Source organism: Sciurus carolinensis, chromosome 4 (assembly GCF_902686445.1).
Source record: "Sciurus carolinensis chromosome 4, mSciCar1.2, whole genome shotgun sequence".
Classification (NCBI taxonomy): Eukaryota; Metazoa; Chordata; class Mammalia; order Rodentia; family Sciuridae; genus Sciurus; species Sciurus carolinensis.
Genome location: NC_062216.1, coordinates 130228531 through 130243057, shown reverse-complemented (window position 1 = coordinate 130243057; position 14527 = coordinate 130228531). Strand labels below are relative to the sequence as shown.

Here is a 14527-nt window from a genome sequence, read left to right as displayed (position 1 = left end):
ACCTTGTCCCAAGTATTGTTTTCTCTAACTTTTGTTTCCAAATATATTTGTGAAAATGGAAATTTGCTTCTTCCTGTCCATGGCCAGATAGTCTGAGAGCCACTAGTCTAACCATGGTAGGCATTCAATAAATACATGTTAATAACACATAATTCAGCTTAATATTTGACCAAAGTGATTTCATTTTTTATTTCCTACAAAGTTGCCTCTAAGAAAACACTCTGACTCTCTGTCAGGTCTCTCCATATTCCATCTCTCCCTACTCCCACTCACTCTGTATTCACTGATGGTCTTTGCTTGATCAAATCTGGTCATATCACTACCCCGTGCAAAAATCCTTCGGCAGTTTCCATGCCAGACTAAAAGAAATGGAAAGAAGTTTTCAGTTTCTTCCCCCACAGTCCCCTTTAGGTTGGGGCTGAATCAGACCTGGAAGCTTGCTCTTCTTAAACATGCCCTGCACTTTCTCCCATCTATCCTTTCACTCCATCCAAAATGTGCTCCTTCTCGTCCCTCAAAACAACCTCATTTCTGAGCATTTCACTCTCTCTACTTTGAACACCTTTGGTAGTGCTTTAAGCCTAGATTATAGATTTTCCAGTCTACCTTGTGTCATGGTATGTGCCTGTCTTGTTACACATCAAACATGGTGATTGTTTTTGTATCTACCACAGGCCCTTGAGTAGCATCTGAAACAGGGACTCATATGATTCAGTTATTCATCCAAAACAGATTGCAAGGCTATGGGGCCGTTTGGTTTCACAGTCATCCAGGGGCCCAGGTGACTTGCATAATTTTTCTTTTGCCTTCTATGAAATGATCTCCACACCAGAATCACTGAACCTGTCTCACCAGTATCATCTGCAAGAAAGGGGGAATAAAGGAAATTGGGGAAAAGCAGCTTCCTTTTAAGAAGTTGACACAGAAATTCTGAAACACAGTAAGTTGCTCCATAGCACTCAACTAACCATTTACGTAGAGACTACTCACTGTCACCCAGTATCCTTCTCTCTCTTCTTCTAGAATAATTTTCTTTACCCAGTGTTTTAGCTGAGTACATGGCCACCCAGCTAGATTCTCATTTTCTGGTCTTTCTTGCACTAAAACATGGTTACTTAACTAAGTTTGAGTCTGATCAAAGGCACTATGTGAAATTTCTGTGTCACCTTCTTAAAAGGAAGCTGCTTTTCCCCAATTTCCTTTATTTCCCCTTTCTTGCAGATGTGATACTGGTGAGACAGGCTCAGTGATTCTGGTGTGGAGATCATTTCATAGAAGGCAAAAGAAAAAATATGCAAATCACCTGGGCCCCTGGATGACTCTGTGAAACCAAACGGCCCCGTAGCCTTGCAGTCTGTTTTGGATGAATAACTGAATCATATGAGTCCCTGTTATCTTCTGCAAACAAGTTGATGACTGAAGGATTACTGAGCTGGCAAGGCTGTATTACACCTGCCTAGATACTGGCCTTAAGGAATCACGTTTGCAAAGCTGCTCCAGTCTTTAGCATTCACTGTCTTTGCTTTATGTTCCTTTCATCTGTGCACTGTTAGCTGGCAGTTGACACACCTGGACTGTCACTGACAGTGCATGCTGCTGTTTCCTAACAGTCACTCCAAGTTGGGAAGAAATGTACTTTATCATTCATTCATGCTCTCTTTTAATATCCAACATGCATTTCTTGAGGGCCTGCTCTGTGCTGCCACTGCTCAGGGGTCAGTGATATAGCAGTAAAGACCAGACTGCCAAAGCCCTGGCCTCATGGAGTTTGTATTCTAATGTGTGTGTGTGGTGGGGAGAGTCATGAAATAAGAAGATAAATGGATAATAAAACATGAAAAATGATCCAAATTAAGAAAAATCAAGGCAGCCAGGTCTAGTGGCACATGCCTTTAATCCCAGCGGCTTTGGAGACTGAGGCAGGAGGACTGCAAATTTGGGACCAGCCTCAGAAACTTTGTGAGACCCTAAGAAACTCAGCAGGACCTTGTCTCAAAATAAAAAAATAAAAGGTTTGGGGATACAGCTCAATGGTAAAGCATCCCTGGGTTCAATCCCCAGTACCAAAAGAAAAAAAAAATCAAGGCAAAAGTGTAGGAAGTGATGCTTATGGTTATTTCAGGCAGGATGGGAAACACCTCTGCTACCAGGGTATTTCAGCAGAAGTCTGAGCCACGCAGGTGGATGTGAAGAGAACAGCAGAGCAAAACCCTGAGGTGGAGTGTGCTGGTGTGATCTGGAACCTGCAAGAGGCCAGCATGGTGGCTGTGGATGGACAAGAAGGATGGCACCGGGGAAAGTCAGAGAGGTGTCCAGGGACACTTCATGCAGGGCTTTGGGAATGCCAGTAAAGACTTCAAACCAAAGAGTAATGAGATCTGTTTTTGCAAATGTCCTGATGGGATGATTTTAAAGGAAAGACTAGATGATGGGGACAAGAGGGGAAGCACAGGACCAACTAACTAGAGTATTCAGAGAAGAGTTCCTGGCATAGTGCAGCAGTGGTGGAGACGGTGAAAAGTGGTAGGATTTGGTATAGAAGAAAAATCTGACCTGCTACATTACTTGGTTCCAGGTGGAATGCATGCAGTGCAAACCAAACAAACAAAAAAGAGCGTTTTATACTTAGGGACATATTATGCACAACCCACATGCATTTGATTAGATGTCCAAAGCAGTCTAGGTAATACTGAAGTGGATGGACTGTGTAGGACACAAGATGAGTTCTTACTGGATTAAGACAGACTAGGGTTAGTTGAATGATGGTTTCACTGATCAGTCTAAATTGATTAACTGTTATTTCAGTTGAAATGTTTTAACTGTCCTGTTATGTCTTCACCAGCACATTTTTGAATTCAGGACACTTCAAATAGATGCTTCTCAATTCTCACTGCCACTATAGTATCATTTCGTAGCATGATGGTTTTTAAGACATTAGCTTTGGAAATGAAAAGGCAAAAAATTAAAGCTTTTTATATATTCATTTTAGTTTAAATTATTTTTTCACACTGCATTGATTAGTAATTTATTTACTTATTATTTTTACAGACTGCATTTTGATTCATTGTACACAAATGGGGTACAACTTTTCATTTCTATGACTGCGTCTGATGTAGACATGCCATTTGTATAATCACACATGTACACAGGGAATGAAGTTTAAATTATTGTTAGGGCAAATATTCCTCTGTTACATTTCCTGAAACTTACTATACACTTTAACTCTCTCTGAGTGTGTATTCAGAACAAATCTGTGGGGCCGCTGACCTGTGTTATCTGTCCTAAAGCAAAAAATTTATGATATGCTACTAGCTGTTTGCTGGGCTGGTGGCAGACTATGTTTTATGGACAAAAATAAAAATGGAAGGAAATCATTCATTTCTTTACCACGTGAAGTGGTTTTAGTAATTTTAAAACTGAAATACATACAAAGTATAAGAGAAAAAAAATCCCACACTTTCAAGTGTATACACAGTACATAAATAATAAGAACCACACGCAAATATTTCCCTTCTGTGGTGATTTGACTAACAGATCTCTGAGTAAGTGTTTTTTAATCCTAGAGACCCCATATACTATTTGGCTGAGAGTTTTTTTTTTTTTTAATATTCTGTTTCTAAAATTATTATTCCATGGAAATATCTCTTTTGCTATATTCATTTCTACAATAATATTTTATAAGAAAATTTGTGTGTATTTTATATGATATTTTAAATGTTTTTATCCTGAAAGATATTGCTTCATGTGAGAGACTCATATTGTCCCAGCATTTAGTTTTACTGACTTAATTGACATATAAAGAGAAAAAAAATCATTACATTATAATAGACAATTGACATATTCCTTTTCCAATAAATTACATAAATAGGTGTTTTGGTGCTGTAGCAACCAATTAAAATATATTTGTGAACATATAAGTTTCTTTGAATTGTTAAAGTTATTTGATTCTTTAAAAGATTTTCTTTTGTAGCTTCATTTTATAAAATGGAGGTCTTAATTTTTCTCTTTTACACTGGCCTGGAGAGAGAGTGAGAGGTGTGTATATCATGTGAGGTGGGTTTTGAGGATAGAAACGGGTATTTGATCCTGCTCTCCATTTGGGGCTCTTGGGAAATTCCCATGTAGAGAATCACTGTTCAACGTGGACCCTGTCAGTTAAGTAGTAAGTATGATTTTCAGAGCTAAGTGAGAGGGCCTCCTGGGTTGATTCTTGCATGAACCTCTTCTTATTTAGTTATTTTTTTTTCCTTTCCTTTTTTGGTTTTCTTTCTTCTCACCATTAACTTGCCATGAGACAGCACAAGTCACTTAACTTCCCTTATATAAAAAAAACAAAGCCCAAAAGCCAATAAGGTTCTTCCATGAAGTTTTTCTGCCCTACAATTGTTTTCATATGACATTTCCATTTCTTGTCCATCTTCATTTTTTACTCTCAGTCTTTCCTCTTCCCTTTTTCTTCTTCTTTATTCTACAATTTCTTTTTTATAACATGGCATTATTACCATTTTGAAAAACACTTTCCCACACTTTAAATTGGAGTTATTATTGTCCACATTTTATAGATGAGGACACCTAAGTAGAGAAAAATTTTATGTAAAGTGGAAAACATTGTGTTCTTCCTATTTCATTTAAACACAGTCTGGGCTTTTCTTTTTCTTTCTTTTTTTTTTATTATAAAATTGTAAACAAATGGGATACATGTTGTTTCTCTGTCTGTACATGGCATAAAGGCATACCATTTGTGTAATCATAAATCTACATAGGGTAATGTTGTTTGATTCATTCTGCCATTTTTTCCCTTCCCCCCCCTCCCCTCCCACCCTTCCCCTCCATCTATACAGTCCTTCCTTCCTCCAAAGCATAGAAGTTGTGCAATAGTAACTTTGCCCCTTTAAACAATCAGAGTAGAGTGAACTTATATTATGATTTAAAAGGAAGGCACTGCAGACTCCTTAGAAAACCCATATTGGCTCCTGGAAATTACTGCTTTATTTTCTGACTTTTACAAAATATGTAAGACCTGGAAGGCACACAATCTATAAATGCCAAATTAACTTTTTCTAGAAATTGAATGAGAACTGACATCAGGCTTAAGTACCACTCCTCCTGTCTTTTTTTTTTTTTTTTTTTTTTTCATTCTGGTGATCTTGGATTACTCTTGTCTATTTTCAGTTTTTTGTACAATTTTTTGTGTGTGTATGATTTTTCCAGTACTGATCTTGCTAGTTGTTATTACAGAATTTTTCACTTTTCTGAGTTATAATTCACCTGAATAATTACTACTAAACTATCATTTTAATGTGAAATTTCTGCAAAACCTTTTACTCCTTATAAGTGTCAAAATATTCTCATCTGAAACAAGTATTGTCCTAAAATAAAGGTAGCTAAAACTAATGATAATACTATAATTTCTGACTTTCAAAAGACAAATGAGCGACAAGCCAAATCAGTAGCCTTAGTTCTAAGGATCATGGCCTCCCTTCAACTGTTTGTCTTTCCATTGGAGAACAAATGTCTTTTCTAGTAAGCCTTGATAAATTGCAATTTTCAAAAACTGGTTTCTACTCCTCCCACCTCAATAAGTTAATCATCTGCAATTGGTTAAATCCAGCCCCCAAACTTCCTTTCTTAAGCTGTGTATTCATGAACTGAGCATTTTGCTTTTGTTATTAAATAGGATCAGAATATTCAGATTTCAAGGTTCAAAGGCTAAGAATTGTGGAGGGCTAAGACCACTGGACAGAATAAGTGAATTCTTTCAGGGCAACTGGGAGATCCTGTAGGGGGCATAAAGACCTGTGATTTCTTAACCACAGGCAAATGAGGTTCAATTTCAGCTCCTTTGTGAGTTTTCCCTTTATCACCTTAGTGGACTATTCCTATAAGATATATTCTATACAATGCTTCCTGTAGCATTGTATAGAATGCTACCCTTTAATGTGTAGTCTATCTAATCAGATGATAGACTTCTGAGGTCAACAATCTTGACCTTGCTTCCAAAGACAGTTGACCATAGTGCTGCAGTTTCTTTGGGTCTAGCATAACTATTCCAAGATGGTTAATCATTATATAACCAGATTAGAAACAGCTGAAGAATATTCCTTCTTTGTTACATATCAAATTTAAATTCAGCAATTTCTTTGAGCATGTTCAATAAACCAGGTACAGTGCTTTGGGGTCATATAAATAGTAGCTACCATTTATTAAACAATTCATAAGTGCTAGGCACAATGTTAAGTACTTTATATATATATAGTGCTATTTTACTATGGTAACAATCATGTTAAGCAAACATTATTATTTCCTTTTTACAGATGGCAAAGTGTGCCTAAGAGAGTTGTTTGCTCACATTTACATAGAAAAGTTTGCACAGGAGAATTTAGTTCAAGCATAGCATTTCATTTTTAAAACTTGGATCTTTAACCATTATTTTGGTTAAAAGCAGGTTGGTCTGGGCAAGAGTGCCCTACCTAAATGGGAAAATACAAGCACATAATGGCTTACATCACTTGAGGTGTCACTGGCTATAAGGACTCTATCACCTTTTATTTAAAATCCTTCCAATGCCTACCAGATCTGGTACAATCTTACATCCTTACCTCTACGACATCCTCATTGCTATACCTGGCCTCTCTTTCTTCCTCATTTGCCCTCTTTCAGTTTTCATCCTCCAAATGTAGATGTTCCTGAAGTTTCATCCTCATATCATTTTCTTTCTCCTTCAGTCTGGTGGGGCTCAAAATTCAGCATGCATTGCCATCACCTTTGGAGCCTAAACATTTCAGGTCCCCAGGCCCCAAACCCAATCTAGTGAATCAGAATTACTGGGGGATGGATTTGGGGATCTGCATTTTTAGTAAGCAGTGCTGGTAATTTTAATGAAAGCAGAGCCTCTTCATTCAATTTAGCACCTTCAACCATCACCTCTGTGTAAACTACTTCCCGATCATTATTTCTAGAACAGATTTTTTTAGGCGCCACACTTACATTCCAATGACTTTACTGACATTTCTATTTAGATGTCCTCCTGGCACTTTACATGAAGTAAGTCTAGAAGCAGACATCCTCTTACCTCCAAAATCAATTATTCTCCTTGAGTTCCCTGCTGGTGTGCCTCACCAGTCTCCTGGCACCTAATCTCAAGACCTTATTCAGAGTTTTCTGGATTTCTTCTTTAGTCCCTATGTTCAATCAACTGATGAGTCTTTCTTTGCTGTGATGCTTCCCTATATTACAGTGGTTCTCAGTTCACATGTAGAGCTTTTAAAAATGATGTTTGGGTCCCCAATGATACCCTTCAAATCAAAATTTCTGGGGATAAGCTCTGGTCATTACTAGTTTAAAAAAGTATTCTAGGTGATTGTAATTCAAAGATGGAAAACTTAGAAATAATTCTCACCATTTAGTATTTATAAGATCACCTGGAAAACCTTTATGGTATATGTTCCTAGAGACAATGATTCATTCATTGATTGTTGGGAGAATTAGGAAAGGTGATTTTAACAGTTATGCAAATGAGACAATAAGAACCTGAACTAGGTGGTGATAAAATAAAATGAACAAGTGGAAGAGAACCTGTGGAATCATGAGCTTTAGGACTTGGAAATTGGTTGACGGTAGGAGATAAGAGAGAAAGAATGGAGTCACAGATATGGGCAGGCACAGTTTGGATAATAAGAATGCTGGTGGCAATCAGGAGAAACAGGAGATAAAGCTTGTCAGGGAGGTGGTGCATGAATTAATCTGGGTCTGCACAGTTTTGGTTTCAAAGTATTGGTGGGACAGTAGATGGAGGTGTCACTTAGGAAGTTGGGGATTCCCCAAGTGTGGTCGCTGAACTAGCAGTGTTGGCATCACCTGGGAATTTCCTATAAAGAATTTCTCAACATTCTTCTTCCAACATCCAATCAGCTGAAGAAACTTTGTGGGGCCTAGCAAAATGTAGTTTAGCAAGTACTCCAGGTATTTCTGATAAGTTTCAAGAACAACTGGCCTAAAGTAGTGGTCCTCAAAATTTTCCATGCATCAGAATCACTTGAAGTACTTGTTAAAGGCAGTTTCCTAAGCCCATTCCCCAGAGTTTTTAATTTGCTAGGTTGGGGTAGAACACATGAATTTACATTTCTAACAAGCACAGACAAAGAAAAAGTTTAGATGAAGAATAAATAACAAGATGGTGCCAACACTGCTGCCTAGAGACCCCATATTGAGAACCACTGGTCTAGCAATCGAAAACAAAAGGGAGCTGGACTGAAAATATGAATTTGGGAGCAATCTATAAAGAAATAGTAGTTCAAGTCTTAGGTTTCTTCTCAATGGTAGCAGCCTTCTAATGAGTCTCTCTGCTTCCATAATTCTCTGTTTTGCATGCAGAAATCAGAGAAATCTTTGAATATCCTAAGTCATTTTGCTTCACTAGTTGCATATACCCCTCCATGGCTTCCCATTGCTTTTACTGAATTTCACACCTAACTGGATTGGCCCTATGTAATCTGATCTTACTTTAGATGTCATCTTCTTAGAGTGAGTCTTTCCCTCCTGGTCACCCCTCTTCATTTATTCTTTGTCTAAATCAAGTTTGTGTTCTTCGCTACTTGTGTCACAATTAGTAAATATCTTATGTGCTTGTTTCATTGCTGATTATCTGTCTCTACATTCAATTTTAAGTTCCTCCAAGGCAGGGGCTTGTTAAATGACCCTCAGCAAGTTCTATTCATTCTTATGTTCCCAGTGGCTCCATAAATGCATGTTGAATGGAGGAAGTAAAAAGTACTGAGAAAGGGGACATTAAAATTAAGTGAAGAAATCTGGGGATTGGAGGTCAGGGAGAAAGGAATGCTAAAGGACAAAGAAGGGAGGCAGAGAGGTAGGACACATTCAGAATAGGCCCTAATTGTCAACACAAGATACACACACACACACACACACACACACACAATGACAGCAATCTAAATGCCTATATCTAGTTTTAAGGAAGCAGCATTTATAATCAATTGCCAGATTTATGAGAACCAGAGATTGATCACTGTGACAAGGCCAAGGGACTTGGAAGATCATTCATGGGCATAGAGGTGTTTTGGCTTTACAAACACAATCAATAAGTGCGTTATCATTTTCCAAAGTTCTCCATCATCATTCACTTGATCCTCAGGAAAAACAAACCAAAACAAACCTCAAAAGACAGGCAGGACAGCTCTCACCATTTTCAGTAACATGGAAAGGAAGTACAAGCAGCAAACACAGATTACACTTTCAGGAAGTTTGCTAGTATCTCTCATTACAAATTTCATCTGTAATAATAGATATCTCCTATTTATATAGAGATTCCTCAAGGCCAACCATAATATGAGCAAACAGTTCCAGGGAACAATAACTTAAAAACAGACCTCCCTAGAGCATCTCATGTTTCTTTTCTAAATTGAGTATTTGATTCCAATAGCATTAAAATCTGGGAAGACTTTAAAAAGCTACTCGGAAATGAAAACCTTTAACTTAGACTATTTTAAAAATGGAAACAACTCAATCCCCCCTGGTTTAATCAGACTACCAATCTAAGTTTACTGTAATTTGTAGATGCCAGTGATAGATACCATTTGCCATTAGCTCTTAGTGTGTAAACCACACTCTTAAGGGTCGAATGTAAGATCTTTTATTTGTCCATGAAGTAAGATTATGAAGTCCTCAGCAGAACTGAACCAATAGAGCTGGGAGAGGTTTTGTTGGAGAGAAATGCAATGCTGGCTCAGGTTGTGAAAATTTGGTAAAGAACTACCTGCAAACATTGGCTATGGTCATTAGAGCTAAGAGCTGAAAGTAGCTTTTTCTTCACAGGTCCCAGATTCTTGGGATTCCCGCAAAATCAGGTTCATGAAATAGAAAGAGGTCAGAATCTTCTTGAAGGTGTTCTCAGTTTATGAATACAACGATATGTAGATTATGTTTACCAACATTCTTTCAACGTCATTTCATTTGATCCTGAGAAACAGCCTAAAAGATAGGCAGAGAAGCTCTCACTGTGATCCTGCAAGGCCCAGCGAGGTTGAATGGATTCCAGTTAGTGAGTGGCAGGGCCAGCACAGGTAATTCTGGGCTTCTGGCTCCAGATGCTACACCCTTCTCTCAGGTGCAGCATAGTCTCTCTACATTTAGATTTCTCTACATTTTTATTTTTTTCCTCTTAGTCCTAGTACATTGCCACCAGCAGAATAATTGACCTATGTACACCTGGTCACCTTGTAGAATCATAAAAAAATAAGTAACAAATAACAAACAAGACCTGAATGTGCCAAAACTTGTGGTGCAGGCAGTAATTACTCTAGAATGTAATTTAATTTAGAATGCACACTAGAGAGAAAGAGAGGGAGACCAATTACTGTGAGGGGCTTCTATTCTTCTTAAATATTTGCTCCAGATAGCTACTTTATCCAGTTGCATGTTGTTTTAAACATTAACTCTGTGAGTATCTCCAGGGCTTTGAACTATGGCATCTCTGTTAGGCCTTAGTGATAGATGAGGGGCGAAGCATGGCTGTACACAGTTTATAACACAGTTAAATGAAGAAAATTAGGGAAATGATACACTGGGTTATTAGAGCTAAGGGAAAGAGTGGTAACTTGGTTTCATGGACAGTGATTTTTAAAGACTGAGTTTTTTGGTGGTGTTTTATTAATATAATTGATAGCATCAGTAGCAGGTTCTTATTTACTGCAGAAAGAAATAAAACATAACATGAGCTGAATAATCCAAATGACTTTACACTTTTTTTCTGATAATTTTGGTAATTTTAAGACTTTACAATTTCAAACAGTGTCCTCATTTTGTCATAAAAGGCACACATATCAAGCTCCAACAGGTATCTAAGTATCTAGATCTGGCTGTCTGGATGTTAGTTTGAGTAAAATATCATATAAAATACGGTGTTTAAGCATCTATTTTTATGTATAAAAATATTAACTAAAGTTTTTAATCCATTGAACAATGCTAGATTGGTGATACTCTGCACCTGAAAATTTTGATATTTTTCTTATAGCCACTATGCGATGCTAGATCAATAACCTGAATGTCTGACCTCTACCTCCTGGGTAGATGGCTCTTGTCGGCTTCTTTCTCTTTCCCCCACACAGACACAGACAGGGGTCCATACCTACACACCTATCACTACACCTGGACATGGAAAAATTGGACTGTGCAAATTTCCCTGTACTAGGTGCTACTGGGAAAGAGCAAAGCACAGCTGAACCAGGACCAAAAGCACTCTCTCTCCCCTGTCCAAGCACAGTTTTGAAAGTCACTGTGAATCATCCTTGACCTGGGCCTGAATTGTAGTTGTGACACTGACTTCATTATCTTGGGTAAAATCCTCCTTTTCTGTGTACTTTGGTTTTCTTGATCTGTTAATTGGGAATAATAGATAATCTCTACCTTGAGGGGTTGTTAAGAGGGTTCAGTAGGATGATGTGTATAAAGCACTTTGAATAGTCACTGGAACAGAGTAAGCTATGATTGCTGTTCTATTATCATTTTTGAAGATCTTGTGTTCTCAAAAGAAAATATGGACTTAAATATAGCTGAGTCTAATAGAGACAGTTGCATAATGAATAAACAATCACAATGCTCTGCTAAAGGAGTGTTTTTTTTTTTTTTTTTAAATATTCACCCCCAAATTTAGCCTTGGGAACAAAGAAGTAAACCAAGTACAGTTGATCATTTTTCCAGGTTAAATACTATCCTTTCTTGCAATGAAATCAATAGTGATGTCTTCAAAACATCATTTAGATGCAGCTCAGAGGTATATATGGAAAAGCAGTCTTCATTTTAAATTCAGCAAGTCAGCTAGCTCAGCAGAAGGAATTCCAGAACAGAAGGAATAAATAATCTTTAAAGGGTCCCTTCTGTTTCTGAAATTCTATGGTTCTATGGTCAAGATATCTGATGAGGTTTCTGGAGAGGTAAACATAAGACGATATAGAAAAACAGAATTTTCAAATGGTATTTTTTCCTCCGTACTCCCTAGCCTACTTTTTGTGATTTTTCTCAATCATCTTTTGAAACCCTGGCCTCTGAATAGAATTAGCATTCAACTCATGAAGAGAGAAGAGTTATTTTGAATGAGTTGGGTCATGGAAGGAGGAACTCTATTGACAAAGTCCTTGGGGAAGTGAATTATTTATGGATTCAGTTTGTGTTCTAAAGTTGAGGTGTGTGTTGTGGGAGAAGGGAAGAATTTTGCCAAGGGATATTGGCAAGAAATTAAAGAGGAAAGAATAGGAAAGGCATACCTTAGAAATGAAGGGCAAACAGGACTACTGTATATTAATTGTGGTAAGGTCAGAGAATGAGAAGGAAACAAGAAAAATTCTGATGTTTGAAATTAAAATATTAACTCAAGCTTTTAACATGTGTCAGAAGCTCCTTTTACATATTTACTGTCTCATTAGCTCACTCATCAAAAATTTATTGATTATTGATTATGTGCCAGCAGTGACTAAGACACAAACAGCTTCAGCCTCTATGAAGGTTCAGACCTAGTGAGGGAAATGACCTGAGAGAAAGGAATAGGGAAGAAGAGGAGCCAGGAACTCAGAGTGAATATTCATTCTCTGAATGCTAAAAACTCGCCGTACAATTTAGCAATCTAAGATCCCCCACCACACCCCTCGAGAAGAAATTGGTCAATTTCACCTGATTTTAGTAGTAAAAGCAATAGCATTTCTTAAAAATATAATGTCATCCCAAAGAAATACACATAAAACTCTCACATAGAGAAAGCTGAGAATATCACCCTGTTGAAGAAATGATCAATGTAGCACAATTTGGTTCCGATAGGACATTCTTTCCACCTCCATGGTGGATTGTGCCGTACATCAACAATGTAAATTACTGCCCAAATTGGACTCCGACTTTGAGATTTATAAAGGAAGCATTTTCAAAAGAGGCCATTGCCTAAACAATTCCTTTAATCAACAGTCAGAGGATTTCCTCAACCGATGGTGCCAAACGCTCTTCCTAGGGACTCTGGCTCTGTGTCGCTTCCATCTCTCCACAGGGTAAGAGGATCAAATGAATATTAAAACACAGATTTTTGGTTTATAGAGTTCTTTTTCATCTTCTGGAAAGTGATTACTAGGTTTAATCAGGGTTCCTCTGTGTATCATCAACTAATTTTAGCTTCCTCCTTTTTTATTTTTAAATTTTTAATTTTTTATAGTGAATTTAGGAAAGCCCAGGTTTAAGTTCTCTGTGAATTTCATTGTTTTTCTGTTGAAGCCTCGAGGGAAGCTAAATTTAAAAGTAGGGAAATAGCAATTAAAAGTGATTAGGACAAGAGGTTTTGGTGCTATGCAATGTGGACTCAATTCTCCCAGTCACAAGCCGAAACCAAGCAGCAGGTTTTGGTTTTGATTATAGCTTTACTTGCTATTTTAATAAACATGAACCAGTATTCAAACTTTTAATATCCTGCTGCTTAACTATTTCCAAAGAGCCATCCAGCTCTTTTAAACAGCCTTTGTTTTAAAATTTTAATTTGTTTGGCTCAGTCTCACCTTAGAAAGTTGTAGCCTCATGGTAAACTCTTTTATAAGTTGATTTCCAGAATCATAAGCAATTTTTTTCCTCCCTCCTCTCAACTAAGTGTTTCCTCATGTGCCAAAGTTGTTGGTGCTGACAGCTTCTCTGCCTTGTGTTATCTGGTTCCCACAGCAAGTACAAGAGGCACACACAAGAACACCTCCTATGAGGACTGGACCTAAGGGGACTCCAGCGATACTTACAGCTCCTCTAGGAAGCGGAGGCTGTGCAGGGGACCCGGGGACAGTCGGCTGATGTTGTTCATACTGAGGTCTCTGGAGGGGAAGACAGACAGTGTGTGAGGAGCAGTGTATGCCATCACAAGGAAATCCAGCTGTTCAGTTCACACAATTCCAAGCAACACAGTGAAATGAACTCATTCCTCTGCCTGACAATTAAATTGCCATTTTCCAACTGAAATATCCACCTTCCTCCTCCAACCCACCAACATCATGGGCTCTCTGTCAGATCGGAGACTCTAGGAAGAGCTCACATGGCTTCAAAATGATTTACACCACTCAGGGGCTGGGTTGTAACTCTTCGTGTATAAGACAATGTGGGTAGGACAGCAAAGGAAACAGACAGAACTCAACTCTAGGCATAACTGCAGGTCTCGCTTTAAGTTGTGTGACAAAGAGAAATGTCTCCATCATGCAACTCTAGAAGTCCTGTTGCTCTGGGAGTTTAAGCACCTTGTAAAAACAAATGTTTTGATTCAAAGAAACTTAAAACAAAACAAGACAAAAAGCCTATTCCCTCCTCCTAACATGCTCCTTTTGCAGGTTCTCAGATTGCATTAAATAAGTGAAATGAACCATAAAACGAGGCTGTAAGGTGATCCTGCTCTGTAGCACACTTCCTGCTGGGCCCGCACAGTAGTTCCTGGCACAGGAAACAACAAGTCACTCTGCGCAGAACTCAATCAATTTTTGTTTTAAGTGAAACTCCGTGTAATTAG

The 14527-nt window shown here is 38.0% G+C and overlaps 1 protein-coding gene across 2 annotated transcripts in view; it reads right to left on the bottom strand.

Moving 5' to 3' along the window:
* Lgr5 (leucine rich repeat containing G protein-coupled receptor 5) overlaps window positions 1-13838 on the bottom strand; it is a 67158-nt gene extending 53320 nt beyond the window's left edge. For both annotated transcript variants that reach the window (XM_047549448.1, XM_047549449.1), the window contains exon 1: window positions 13773-13838. In XM_047549448.1, the coding sequence (XP_047405404.1) occupies window positions 13773-13834 (62 nt within the window). In that variant the 5' untranslated portion in view covers window positions 13835-13838. The remainder of the gene's footprint in view (window positions 1-13772) is intronic.
* Between the last annotated feature and the right edge of the window lie 689 nt (window positions 13839-14527).